The sequence below is a fragment of the Haliaeetus albicilla genome, chromosome 13 (assembly GCF_947461875.1).
Source record: "Haliaeetus albicilla chromosome 13, bHalAlb1.1, whole genome shotgun sequence".
Taxonomy (NCBI): Eukaryota; Metazoa; Chordata; class Aves; order Accipitriformes; family Accipitridae; genus Haliaeetus; species Haliaeetus albicilla.
This window is the reverse complement of record NC_091495.1, coordinates 26808118-26820260: the sequence shown is the minus strand read 5'-3', so window position 1 is coordinate 26820260 and position 12143 is coordinate 26808118. Positions and strand designations below refer to the sequence as shown.

At 43.8% G+C, this 12143-nt stretch overlaps 1 protein-coding gene across 1 annotated transcript in view; it reads right to left on the bottom strand.

The window, feature by feature from the left end:
• Positions 1 to 12143, bottom strand: part of LOC138688776 (protein ELYS-like) — a 44895-nt gene that overhangs the window by 31214 nt on the left and 1538 nt on the right. The window contains exons 2-7 of the mRNA XM_069801295.1: positions 7192 to 7218; positions 5582 to 5835; positions 4478 to 4658; positions 3502 to 3709; positions 2037 to 2153; positions 982 to 1066 (exon numbers count right to left, since the gene is read on the bottom strand). Of these exons, the coding sequence (XP_069657396.1) occupies positions 982 to 1066; positions 2037 to 2153; positions 3502 to 3709; positions 4478 to 4658; positions 5582 to 5835; positions 7192 to 7218 (872 nt within the window). The remainder of the gene's footprint in view (positions 1 to 981; positions 1067 to 2036; positions 2154 to 3501; positions 3710 to 4477; positions 4659 to 5581; positions 5836 to 7191; positions 7219 to 12143) is intronic.

Here is a 12143-nt window from a genome sequence, read left to right as displayed (position 1 = left end):
TGCAGAACACAGATCCTGTACTAATGCTTCTTCTGGGTTTTTTTCCGGGGGGTGGGAGTTGTTTGGGGGGTTTTTTGGCAGTAGGTGTTAGCAAGTCTTGGTATGAAGCTACATGTGGGAGTGGCTCATCTGGAAGCTAGCTGAAGAACCTGACTTTTCCCCCCAGAGGTCCAGCTGTTTAGTTCTCTCTTCAACTACCTTGTGAGATTGGTTCCTGTTTCAACCTTGCACAACGCTCATCACAGGAACGCAGGAACAGCAGGGGAGCAAAATATCTCAACGGCAGAGACTGGTGCCTGACACCTCTTAGAAGCCTGTGAATGTATTACTGGTTGCACTGTCTGTAGAGGGTTAAAAGTCTTACACTAACGACACCACAGCTTTCTCAGGTCACAAACGCAAACCACATTATTTAATCACTTTGTGTGCTTTTTTTAAAACTGGAAATTTTAGTAGACCCATTTTTCAAAGCTGCTGAAACATTTCAACCCTCTGAGGTGAAATCTGACACTCGTCGCACCTTTTTCAGGAAAATAAGATGGCCAAGACAAAGCATTGACAAATAGTAAAAGGTCCCCCATTTTAACATTAAAGCGTTGAGACAGAACAAAGTAGCCACGCAAGGAATGGATATCGACGACTGGGTTTTCTTCCAAAGCAGCACACAGTACAAGGTATTGTCTTTGCCACCGCTAAGACTGTAGCTACAAATAACTTTTTTTAAAAGAGGATAAAGCAAAGCAGAAGTTCAAAAGTGAAACTGGAGAACGATTAAAGCATCTTTCTCCTGTCGACCTGCCAAAGTGCTTAGAGCACTACAAGAGATGCAGCAGTATAAAACATGCCCAAGAAGACTCAGCAAAAGATTGGGTTTTCGGTCACCTCTGAATTTTGATGGTAAAAATCACCCCTGACAACTTAACTGATACTCACATAGACAAAATCACTATTTTCATCTTTTCACATACGTGCACGCCTTACCTCATACATGACTTGTCCTGGGGCCAAGCGTTTTCTGTCACCAAATGCTAACTGCAACAGATGTAAACTCACGACGTCACCTTCACTGGAAAAGGTAGAAATTATGACATTTGATTACAAAGCTGCTTTAGAGGCCTTGTTATCATTTTACTAGATCTAGACTGATGTTTTCTTGCTGAAAAGTAAAACACCACTTCCCAAACCATCAGATAACTGGTCACGTGCAGCCGCTACAACACAAAGGAGGACATTTGGACACTAACAGCTTCAGGGGCAAATGCTAACCATACAGTTTGAAAGCTTTAATATGTTGTATGGACTACAAATTGTTGCTTTAAAGTCAAACTTAAAAAGGCTGCCACTCTGTGAACGGCTGAGCTGATTAAATAGCTTGCTGATGCTGAAAGAGAGAGATCTTTCTCCCCTTCCCTTCCCTTCCTTTCCCTTCCCTTCCCACCCCATCAAAGTTCCAGCCCCTCTCTTGCATACACACACTGCACCCTTCCACATACTGATTCGGGTCATTAGCCCAGCAGGAAACCATTGACTTTGCTGCTGAACAGTGATCGGTCTCTGCCACTGCCAGGTGAGCTGACCTGGCTCACAAAAGCTCCAAAGACGGCGCAAGTTGGCACAAGGTAATCCGCAATACTGTCACCTCCCTCCTTTAGGGGCAGCCGGCTGTCATATCGGCACGTTTAGCGCTCGAGATCTGCAGCCCCAAGTACTTTTAATGGTATTTTAATACCACGGTGCGAGTACCAAACAAATGGTGAAGCAGTCCTCAAGAAACAAAGGAAATCGTTTAAGAATGCAAGCACAAAAATACAGCCACTGTTGCTTTGCCTTCTTTCAGAAGGTAGGCACTAGTAGGTCCCTCTTCACATCTGTTAAATCCTGTAAAAATTGCAGTGTAAGCTTAACACCTTCCACACCTGAGAGAATCTCCTGCACAGCTACATAAACAAAACAAATATACATGTATCAACGGTATGTGAACAAAGATACAAAAAAATTTAAATGCAGTCAGTGGCTTATAGTAACTTTTTATTCACCTGTCTTGTGTAGACTGAACAGCCCACAAGTAGCAACAATTGCGAGGATCATTCTCAGGCTCCTGAAAAGTAACAGCATAGACAGGAATCCTTCCTCCTTCAAGCTGAGAGTGGTGCCTACGTGGTTGGGGGAAAAAAAAAAAAAAAAAAAAAAAAAAGAAAGAAAAAATGAAAAAAAAAAAGGAAAAGGGGAAAAGAGAGAAAAATAAAAACCTGTGAGCCTACGATGGGCCCTAACTGTTTGTAGAAGGGTAGAAGCATCTTCTGAGAAAAAAGCTTATCTTTCCATGCTTATCCTCAAAGTACAGAAGGTCATACTTCCATCTCAGACAAGTGAGTCAGGGAAGCGACTACTTTTTATGCAACAGTCAAGAGCTGAGGAAATTACTGTCCATCAAATGCAATAACCTGGGGTTATATCCTCCTCCGCCTAGGGAGGAAGAACAGAAATGATTACTTCAGCTGCCAGGCAAAAGATTGTTCCTCCTGTTCCAGCCGACTTCAATATTGAACTTAAAATGCAGCCTATCTTCTGAACAAATTTAAGACAGTGCCAAACCACAAGTACTTGCTCATTTCTTTACTCGGATGCTACGTAAAGCATTTTTCCTCCAGACTTCTGAACCTTACGTGTACCTTCACAATCTATTCTTGCCACCCAGTTAGTCCTCCACTGTCTATTTATGCATCCAACAGTTTCTGGTGAGTCACTGCAGGTTTGCTTAAGCCAATCCCTATCTGAATTTGGTCACATATTTCACGTGTGATTGCCCTTTGGCAGATATAAAATCGTCTCTTAATTTTTCTATTGCTTCTAGATTTACATGCCCCTTATCCTCGTCTCCAAGTGTTCCAAGCAAATTTTCATTCACACGCAACGTTGCCTCGGAATGGGTCAGTCCCCTGTTTTGGACAAGGCTGACATGTAGGAAAGAGTATCTTTTCAGGCACGGATCAGCTATTGATTTTTCGTGTCTCACTAGTTTCATCCTGGACACTTTAAAGAATATTATCACCAAACCCACATTATTAACATACGTAAGCTTCTCAATCTATGCCCTAACTGCAGTAGCTGGTTCTGAAAAATCATTCCTAAAATCTGGTTCATCAAAACACACACATTTCCTGGCTTCACTGAACACTACTGATCGGACAAAGCGTCTTATAAAAATGAGCTCTATCGCATCCTAAACTGCTTGACGTAACCCAAAGAAGCATGCTTTCCACAATCCCTCGAGCCACAGGCACAAGAAGGAAAACAATCCTAGTCCACTGGGGAGAAGGCGGTCCACTTAATCCACGTATGACTTTTCATAGTTATTTCAGAAGAGGATTTCTAAACATTCCAAGACTATACCCAAAATTTCAGTCCCTAAAAAAGTTCTCTTTCATGAACATGCTTCCGTAAGCAAACAATTGAGACCCCTGCACCTCCGGGCATGGCCAGGTGTAAAGGCCTACTTACTCCCTCTTCAAAGTTTTCATATTCCACAGTGACAGGCAGCCATCTGAAAAACCCACAACGAGCTGATTGCTTCTGCTTATGTAGTACAGCGTTGATATTGCTGTTCCTGAAGGATTTTGTAGTTGAAAGCAGAGATGTCTCCCTTCTCTGGTCACAGCTTCTCTTCTTTGTGGAACTTCAGCAGGAATTCTAGTGACAACTTCTAGACCTACACACACAAAACCACGCCATGAATTAATGTGTCAGGCCATTTAGGCTGCATTTTGAACACTGACGTGACAACACGTCTCATCCAATTCTACCGGCCCAGGCAAAATACCCATTTATGCAACGCTTTCTTTTGTATGTTTCCAAAGAACAGAAGAACTCTCTGATCGGACAGGTGTTCTCACTCGTATTTTAAAACCAGGTAAAAGCGTAACCTTCGTAGACAAATTCTTCCTGGACTCTGTAAATCAAGCGTTTGGGCCTCATGATGAAGCTGTCTGAAGCGACACCAACTCCTGAAGCCACTCTTGTAATAGCCAAAACAGCGTATGCAATCCGAATATGCAAATTAGAGATTTCAGTCATCCAAATGCACGGTTTTTGACAAGTCGGATTCATTTTAACAAGCAAGCCTAAAATTTGCCCCAAGTCAATTCACAGAAGCAGAAGAACATTCCCAAGAAATAGGGCGCCTCTGACACAACTTCCTCTCAGGCAGCTGCACTGACTCACGTGGTAAAATTCCTACACCTCACTGGCAAGCATCATAGTGACATACGGATCTTGGTGGCAGGGGGGCATTTATAACATTAGGAGGAGTATTAAGCCACTCCCATTTTTAATCAGGTCAGGACTATACCAAGTCAAACCGCCATCTGTAACCAGCAGTCAGAAATGCCTGCACGCTAGTGTCTTCCAAGTGGGATGCATATTGTTTATACACAAGTTTTCTTACTCTCAAATTCAAGTTTAAAAACTGCAGGCTTACCCGATGCTTCTATTTCATTCTGACTGCAAGAGAAATCATCCAAACAAAGGTCCACCAGAAGCAGATGACCAACATCTGTAGCCACTGCTGCCACTCCAAAGAGCCATCGCAGACTCTGATGTAGGTGCCGAGTGCTCACGCTGGGTCCTCCGTGATTAGTTATGGGTTCTATAGCAGTTACCTACAGGAAAACTGCAAGCTAGCATTTAAGCTGTTTGACAAGCTAAACAGAAATCATTCAAAAGTGAAGCCGGAATTAGCACATCAGAAACAAGAAAGTAAATACAGAGGACCACAAGACTTAAAAGCAAAGCATTGTTTCCAGTTATATCAAGAAAAAAACAATATAGTGAATCTTGATGTTCTATTAACTTGCACTGATTCTTGTTCACATTAAGATAATGAGACTAGGGGACATTACATCATCGGACTTCCTGGCTTATAGAAGACAGAAAAAAATGAGTAACATTCCACCAGCCTCTCCCATCTACACAAACACAATATTCAATAAGCAGAGATTCAAGGACTGCAGGTTGAAAGTCAATCTTTCAACAATCCGTCAGGTAACTCCCTAACGGCTCTTCTTTCCTACCCTAAGTCAACATAAAAATCTGTTCTGCTCTAAAGCCACCTGCTTGCTAGTCTGAGATTCAGGGGAATGTGTCTAAGTCATTTACAGCACAACTACGGAAGTTTCAGGTATTTTAAAGACAGTATTTCTAACGTATATAGAAACCAAGCATTTCCGAAATGTACGTTACAGACACTGGGAACAGCGGGGGTTTTTTTTCTTTTTCACTCTGGCCAATAAAAGATAGTTCTCAATGCCTTTTTGTGGCAGTGGAGAATTAGGTAACTATGTGCTCTACCATAAACCCAGAAAACTTGTTTTACGATCAGTAAGCTCAAAAGATAACGGTACCGTTAAGCCCAAGAGTTTGCACCAGGGCTCTCTTGACTGGATACTCTGAAGTGACAGTCTGCACTAATGCAAGATAGAAAAAATACCGCCTACAAAGAGACGCTCCAAAGCTTCTCCTGAAACAGGATTACGCAGCACCTGACAACGCAAAAGCTTCGTTCCTCCGATTAAAGTGGACGTACCCTTCCTGGGAGAACAACTGCTTTAACCACTCTCGATATTCCAAGGTCGTACAGACAGAGAACACTTCCCTCTGCTTCTTCCAACCCAACCAGCAGTCCCGTTCTCTTCTGCCAGGAAAAATCCTTTACCACACGAATGGTGGGAGGCTGTTTCTTTACTCCACGGAAACGGTAAGCAGAGCGCCGCTCTCCCGTCACAGAGCTCACTACCTCCAGTTGAGGACCACACGCCAACCATGCCAAGCCGTTTCTCCCTGTAAGAGAAAAGAAAGCTGACTAAAGCAAATTTCCAATACAAGACTGAAAACAACTGAAAAATCACAGCCACTGCCCCTTTCCTTCAATAAAAGTACCCAAAAGGGAAGACCGACTTCCCTAGTTGTGGTCAATTATTCAAAATCACCCATGGAGATCCTCCAGCACAACCTCTCAATATCAACAACCTTATTCTTTTGCATTTCTACTTGTCATTCCCGCACCGAAGGATTTTGACTGTTTGGGATGAAGATGACAACATATCGATCTAGAGTCTTCATCCCATATTCGGCTTGTTTTGGCTAGAAATCGTCTAAATACACACGGGAATACGAGTCTTAAAGCACACTTCAAAGATAACAAATCTAAACCAATTCATTTCTAGTTTATTAATTTTACTTGACACACGCCTACTTGGGGCAGGGATTTGGACGGCAGCAAGAAATTATCGTCAAATGGGCACTGCATGAGTAAATCTAATCTTTTACACGGGCTGACGACAGAAAGAATTTAACACATTTTGTTTCACTGAACAAACTCGGAGGAAGTATTAACTCAATTACTGCACTTTCAGTCAGGTAGATGGATTCCACCTGGTCTAACAGAGCCTAGACAACCAGATAGGCACCCAGCTAGCTCTACTTGCGGATCACCTAGGAAGTCAACTACCTAATCTGCTTAGCCACTTTCAGCAGCTCTCCCTGGGTACTCATCTGCACCCTGTTAAATACGTCGGAAATATGGCTGCAGCGCTTAACAGTGTTATCCTCTTCCTTTGCTGTTTGTATTCAGACTAGGAAAAGAAAAAGCGGGGGGGGGAGGGGCGCGCCTCTGTAACGTTGTAGAAGAAGAACTAGTTCGGCATGTGGTGTTATGATGGTCGTAGAGCTTGAGCTGGTACAAATAAATAGGGCCCAAAACAACACTGTTACTTTTTTGAAAACTGCCTTTTATTTAATTAAAAATTGAGTGAGCACGACATTGAGGAAGGCCCGCTGACTCAGCATGCTTAACTAAATTATTTTAATAGCACAAGACTGGTGAAGGTTGCTGTAATTTCAAAGTTTAACTATACTAGTTTTAAGGGTTTACTATTAGCATTTGTAATAGTTAAAACTTCCTTCCTGTTCTCTCGAAACCTGATGCATCTTAACAGCACCAGCCTGACACAGTCGATACTGTGACCCTGTGCTTCAGGTAACCTCCAGGCAATAAGAACTTCAGACCGAGACCAAATTTAAAGCAGAATGCTCACCTCCAGAAAACTTCCCGCTCAGCACAGAACCTAGGGTTATCTCATCTTCCCCAAGTGCCTGAGTAGTCACCTCTGGAAACTGCAGCAGACTGCTCGTTACCTGAGCTGATAGGTCTCGCATTCTTCACTGTAAATAAAGAAAAAAAATGCAAAAACAGACTCATGTCAGCCATAACTGAGATGTGCTTTTTGAGATTGACAGAAGTTTCATCAGTATGCCGCAAGTAATCTCCTATACAGCTCCTGTAGCTCTTTTCCTTCAAAAAATGCCACTCAGGACAGTTTTTGATCTCACAGCAGAGCAAAAGGAGAATCCCTTTACTTTTCGAATGCCTATGAGATCACCAACAAAAAGTGACACAGGGGTACTGATAAGGTCAATAACAGGAAAAAAAAACAATACACCGAGTTCAAGTCTACTCAGACAGGTTAGTAAGATGTGATGTGAGAAAAAGCATATTTCAATTAGCACTGCAGTAAGAGGTATGAGTTTCCATTTGTCCTTGCTCTTGATTTTGTACCTCATTATTTATTGCCAATTGTCTTCTAGTAGATTTCGGGCATCATTTGTGTCTCGTTCACTTCTTGTGTGTTTATTTTGAACTTTAAGGAATACTACATTCTTAACTACCTTCACTCTCAAACTCTTCCAGAAAATGTACTGTTGATGTTTCCACATGACAAGCGATACAGACTTTCATAGCTCATCAGCTGGAAAGTAGTTTTCCATACACTTATCACCTGAACATAACACAGCACCTTAAAACACGGATTCTTTTCTACACTTAAATCCCCATATTCCTTATTCCAGTCCTTTCCTTCCTATTGCCAGTCCTTATCACATCTCTGCACTATTTTACAAAAACTTTGAGGCCTTTCAGTTTCCACACCTCTATCGGTGCTCCACAGACAGTTCACGTTTCACTATGTCAAGACAGATTTTTGGGGGGGGAACTTAAAAGCTCAGGTGACTTACAAGATTGAATAGGAGGCTAAATAAGAGATATTCCACACACGTGGAAATACAAACTACTTTAGCTCACTACGTTTTGCAAGTTCTATGGGTTATTGAAAAAGCCTCCGGAAGACAAGACAGGTTCAAGCATCTCTTCAAATAGCACTGCTTTCTCCATGGAGTCTCAGAAGGAAGATATTCTACGTAGCTCGCCATTCCTGGGCGTTACACATGCTGACCAACTCGGGCATCAAACAGAACCCTTACCCTACGCCACAAACCAGTACAGCCAGCCACTTCAATGGGCACACAAAGCCTATTGCATTAACTGTAGCACACATGTTCTCCCGCAAACAAAGTTTTATGGTTGCTTCTTCCAGCGTGCACTAATAACCTATTTTCCTTACGGCACAGGAGGTTACAGCTAGTTCTGAAGACCAGACTCTGGGAGCAACACAAAGTTACTAAAGGGAAACGCTTATAAATAATACCATTTACACAAATTGTACTTCTGTGGAGAAAGGTCATGCTCTAAAGCCTGGGCATTGGAATCTACTATTTTTCAGGTCACAAGCACTCTACCTGAGAACATGTTCCAGTATCTTCTGCCAGCATGAAAACAACGAGCGCGTGAAACACAGGCAGTGTAAGCCAGGGTCCCGCACTAAGCGCAAGTCAACCTTCGGAAAAAAAGGTTGCCGATGGCAAAGCCAGTATTGCAGGACGCTGCTGCAGCCGGCCAGCCTGACCGCCCTGCCAGCATTCACAACTAGCACAGGTCAAGTTCCAAGTGGGACAACTCATTTGCAGTAGTTTTCTCGCGTTTGCTTTTTGGTACTTGTCATCCTTTCACAGTGACAGCGGGAGGAACTTTTGCACTGCATCCAGGGGCTCCAGAGAGTAAAAAGCCCTGCAGTTTGACCAGCCTTCCGGCTCAGTTTAATTGTAATGATTTAATCAATATGTTTTATCAGTAACCCATAATACCAAATACAAATACAGATCTATTGGGTTGGTGAATAGCATCTCTCAAAGGCCTTCAACGTCCAGCTGTTTTGATAGGTGCCTTCAGCAATACCGTGATGCTGAATAAGAAAGGAGGAATGACCAGAGAAGATTATCACGGGAAGAAATTTCAGAAGAGGAAGAACAAGAGTCACCCTGCGTCACCCTGCCTTTGCCACTGCCTACCTGGACAGGCCAAGAGCACAGAACTTTGCGTGGCCAAATTGCACATCAAATTTTAAGATACTCTACTGGGGAGAGTTGAGCGTAAAAACAAACCGCTCGCCACCCCAAACTCCCCACCAAATCAGAAAGAATTCTTCTCTGGTGGAAAGCTCACACCTTGACACAGTGTGCTCCTGCCTACAGTACACATCAAATGTGCTTATCAGGCCCATACCACCGCTAAGAACCATCAAATACGTAACACTCCAACGCCCGGACCATTCATGCAACTTTAAATTTAATTCCGCTGCAGTTATTAACTGCGTAGAAAAGCACGTGAAAACGCTAGACCATCAGGCATGCCCAGGTTTCCGCCAGCACGCCAACGGGCGTTTGAAACATTTTGTTCCTAGACATCTGGCTTGGCAATATAGAACTAGGAAGATAAACTCCACAATAAAGCCTGAACTGTATATACAGTGACCTGGCTATTAGGATGTTTTACTTGCATCATTCTGCTAAGTTAAACCAAGGATTACTGGCAAATCCACACAGTGGGAAAATAGTTAGATAGAACTAGTTAAAGGCGTGAAGCCTCTCCTTTAAGAGAGATATCCAACACTAACTGCATTTCTGCTCTCTTTGAAAACAACTACAGTCACATTCCTCCTTCTGTCTGGTAGGAAACAGATCAGTGTAAAACGCCACAGGCCTACTCCATATTCAGGAGGAAGCCAGAATCCAACCTCCCCGCTGTATCCTACACCAAAGTGGTCTGTGCACAAGTTGCCAAAATTACCGTTCTTCTTCACCCTTGCTACTTATGACCTCTAAACGCCATGAACTGTTCCCAAAGAAAGGAACGTGCCACAAGTCATAGACTGATGACAGATTTCTGGATTAAAAATCCCAAGGGAAAAAAAAAAAAAAGAGAAATTACATATTCAAGTGGAATCACATACAGCCAAGTCAGAGTTCTGCGATGTCAGTTCTGACTGACGGTAGTCCAGGAAAATCAAAGGCCAACAATGTTACAGGCTTACTGAAGAAAAAGCTAAAAATACGCTCAGTCGCAGCTGAAGATACGGTTTCACAAAACACGTTGCCTTCACTGCCGCCGGAAGAGAGGCCTTGCTGCCGCCTCCCATCTCTCCATCTGCTCCTTTGTTCTACTGCTGTATTCCTGTGGCTTACCTGGCACTGACTTGAGCACTTTTTAGAGCACTTTACGAGCCAGGTTAACTGCCTAAGCAGACGGGAAACGAACCCAGAAAAGTAGATAGTTTTCCACCAGCTTAGAGAGTTAAACCGGCTGGCAGAGAGAACTAGCAAGCATGAAAGTTGGCACAAGGAAGGAGGCAGGACAGTGCGTTGGGAAGAAGGAGAGGGAATTTGTCCGTCTCCATTTTGTGGCAGTCAGCCGTTATGCTAGCTCATACACGTGTGAAACTACACACGCGGTTTGCAAGGAGAGCTGCAGAGCCCTTTCCTTTTAGAAAGGACACCACCCGAGACACAGTCAGTCAACTTTTAACTCCCTCGTGCACGTAGAGACTCACTGTCTCACTGAGAAAGGCTGCAGCTGACGGGCGTCATTCATTCAGCCAGATGTGGAAGCTAAAGCGATTTCAGGGACCTGCTACCTGGTGATCAGAGAACGGACAACAGTGTGCGACACGATTCAGGTCACATTCTCCAAGGAAACAGGACAAAGAGTGGGAAGAAGCCAAAGAAGAAGAAATGGAAGAAAAACTAAGTCCTTTTGAGAAAACCAGCATCCACTTTGTTGAATAACAGGTAAAGATGACAATGGCAGAATTTTTTGAATTATTGTTAACGACTGGTTCAATGACATTTTCCCCAGAAAAGCAGGAGGCAGCTCACAAGCGCTGGAGGAGCAGTGGATGGAAAAGACACTTTCTGCACCTTAGTAGTCGGGTTCAGTGAATTTGCGCTTTGCCGTATTTTACTCTTGCCGAAAGAGGATTTAGTGAGCGAGTTAGCAGGTGACTTTGTGAGTACCACCGGGTCATTTCTTTCCCACTTAGGCAGAAACACCCCCCCACCCCGATGCTTTAGGCAACCACCCTACATTTAATCCAAAGCCTAAGTTCTAGTCTAAAAAGCCACTAGCATAACAGAGACGGTCTGTATCGGAACTCCACAGCCAGGCTTATTTCGCTCAAGTGCAGCCTACAGATTCTCTTGCAGAGTTTGTGCGGATGCTCCACAAGCCCAAACCTACAGCAGAAGGTGAGGAGAAGGAAGAATTTCAGCTCTCTAGCCCAACAACCCCCAACAGCTAAGACCATAGATTTGACTTCCCTTCAAATGAAAACACAAACAAAACCAACACAGCTCAGAATTTGACACTGCAGCCAGTTTACCCAGCCACCTCCTATGGCTATTCTCTAACACAACCATACTTTCATTCAAGAGTCGCAGCCCCTGTCTAACGTGGCTAAGCTAGCAAAAGTTCCGAAAGTCCCTTCTGAACTTACGCTCTTTTTGCATTGCTTGGCGTACCTGGACAGACAGACATAGGTGCTAAGTGTCTCAGTACAGAACACGCGCGCAGCCTTCCTAAGAGAGGGAGACAGCAGCTGACATTTCCAGCATACCACACCGGTGTGCCGTCGCCCCGGTGCTCGCCCCTCCCAGCACAAGTTCTAGAATCACAGAATCACGAGGAAGAGAACTTCCAGAAGTTCTCTTCTGGAAGAAGGCGGCCTTCCAGAATCACTGGAGGTCATCTGGTCCAAGCCCCTGCTCAGGCAGGGTCACCTAGAGCAGCCTGCCCAGCACCACGTCCAGACGGCTTCTGAGCATCCAGCTCTGAAACGTACTTGGACAAACAGCAACCTGACAAGCTGAACCGCAAAAACATTGGCAACACGTGCAACAGGCCCAGGCTTTTGGTGACTCTC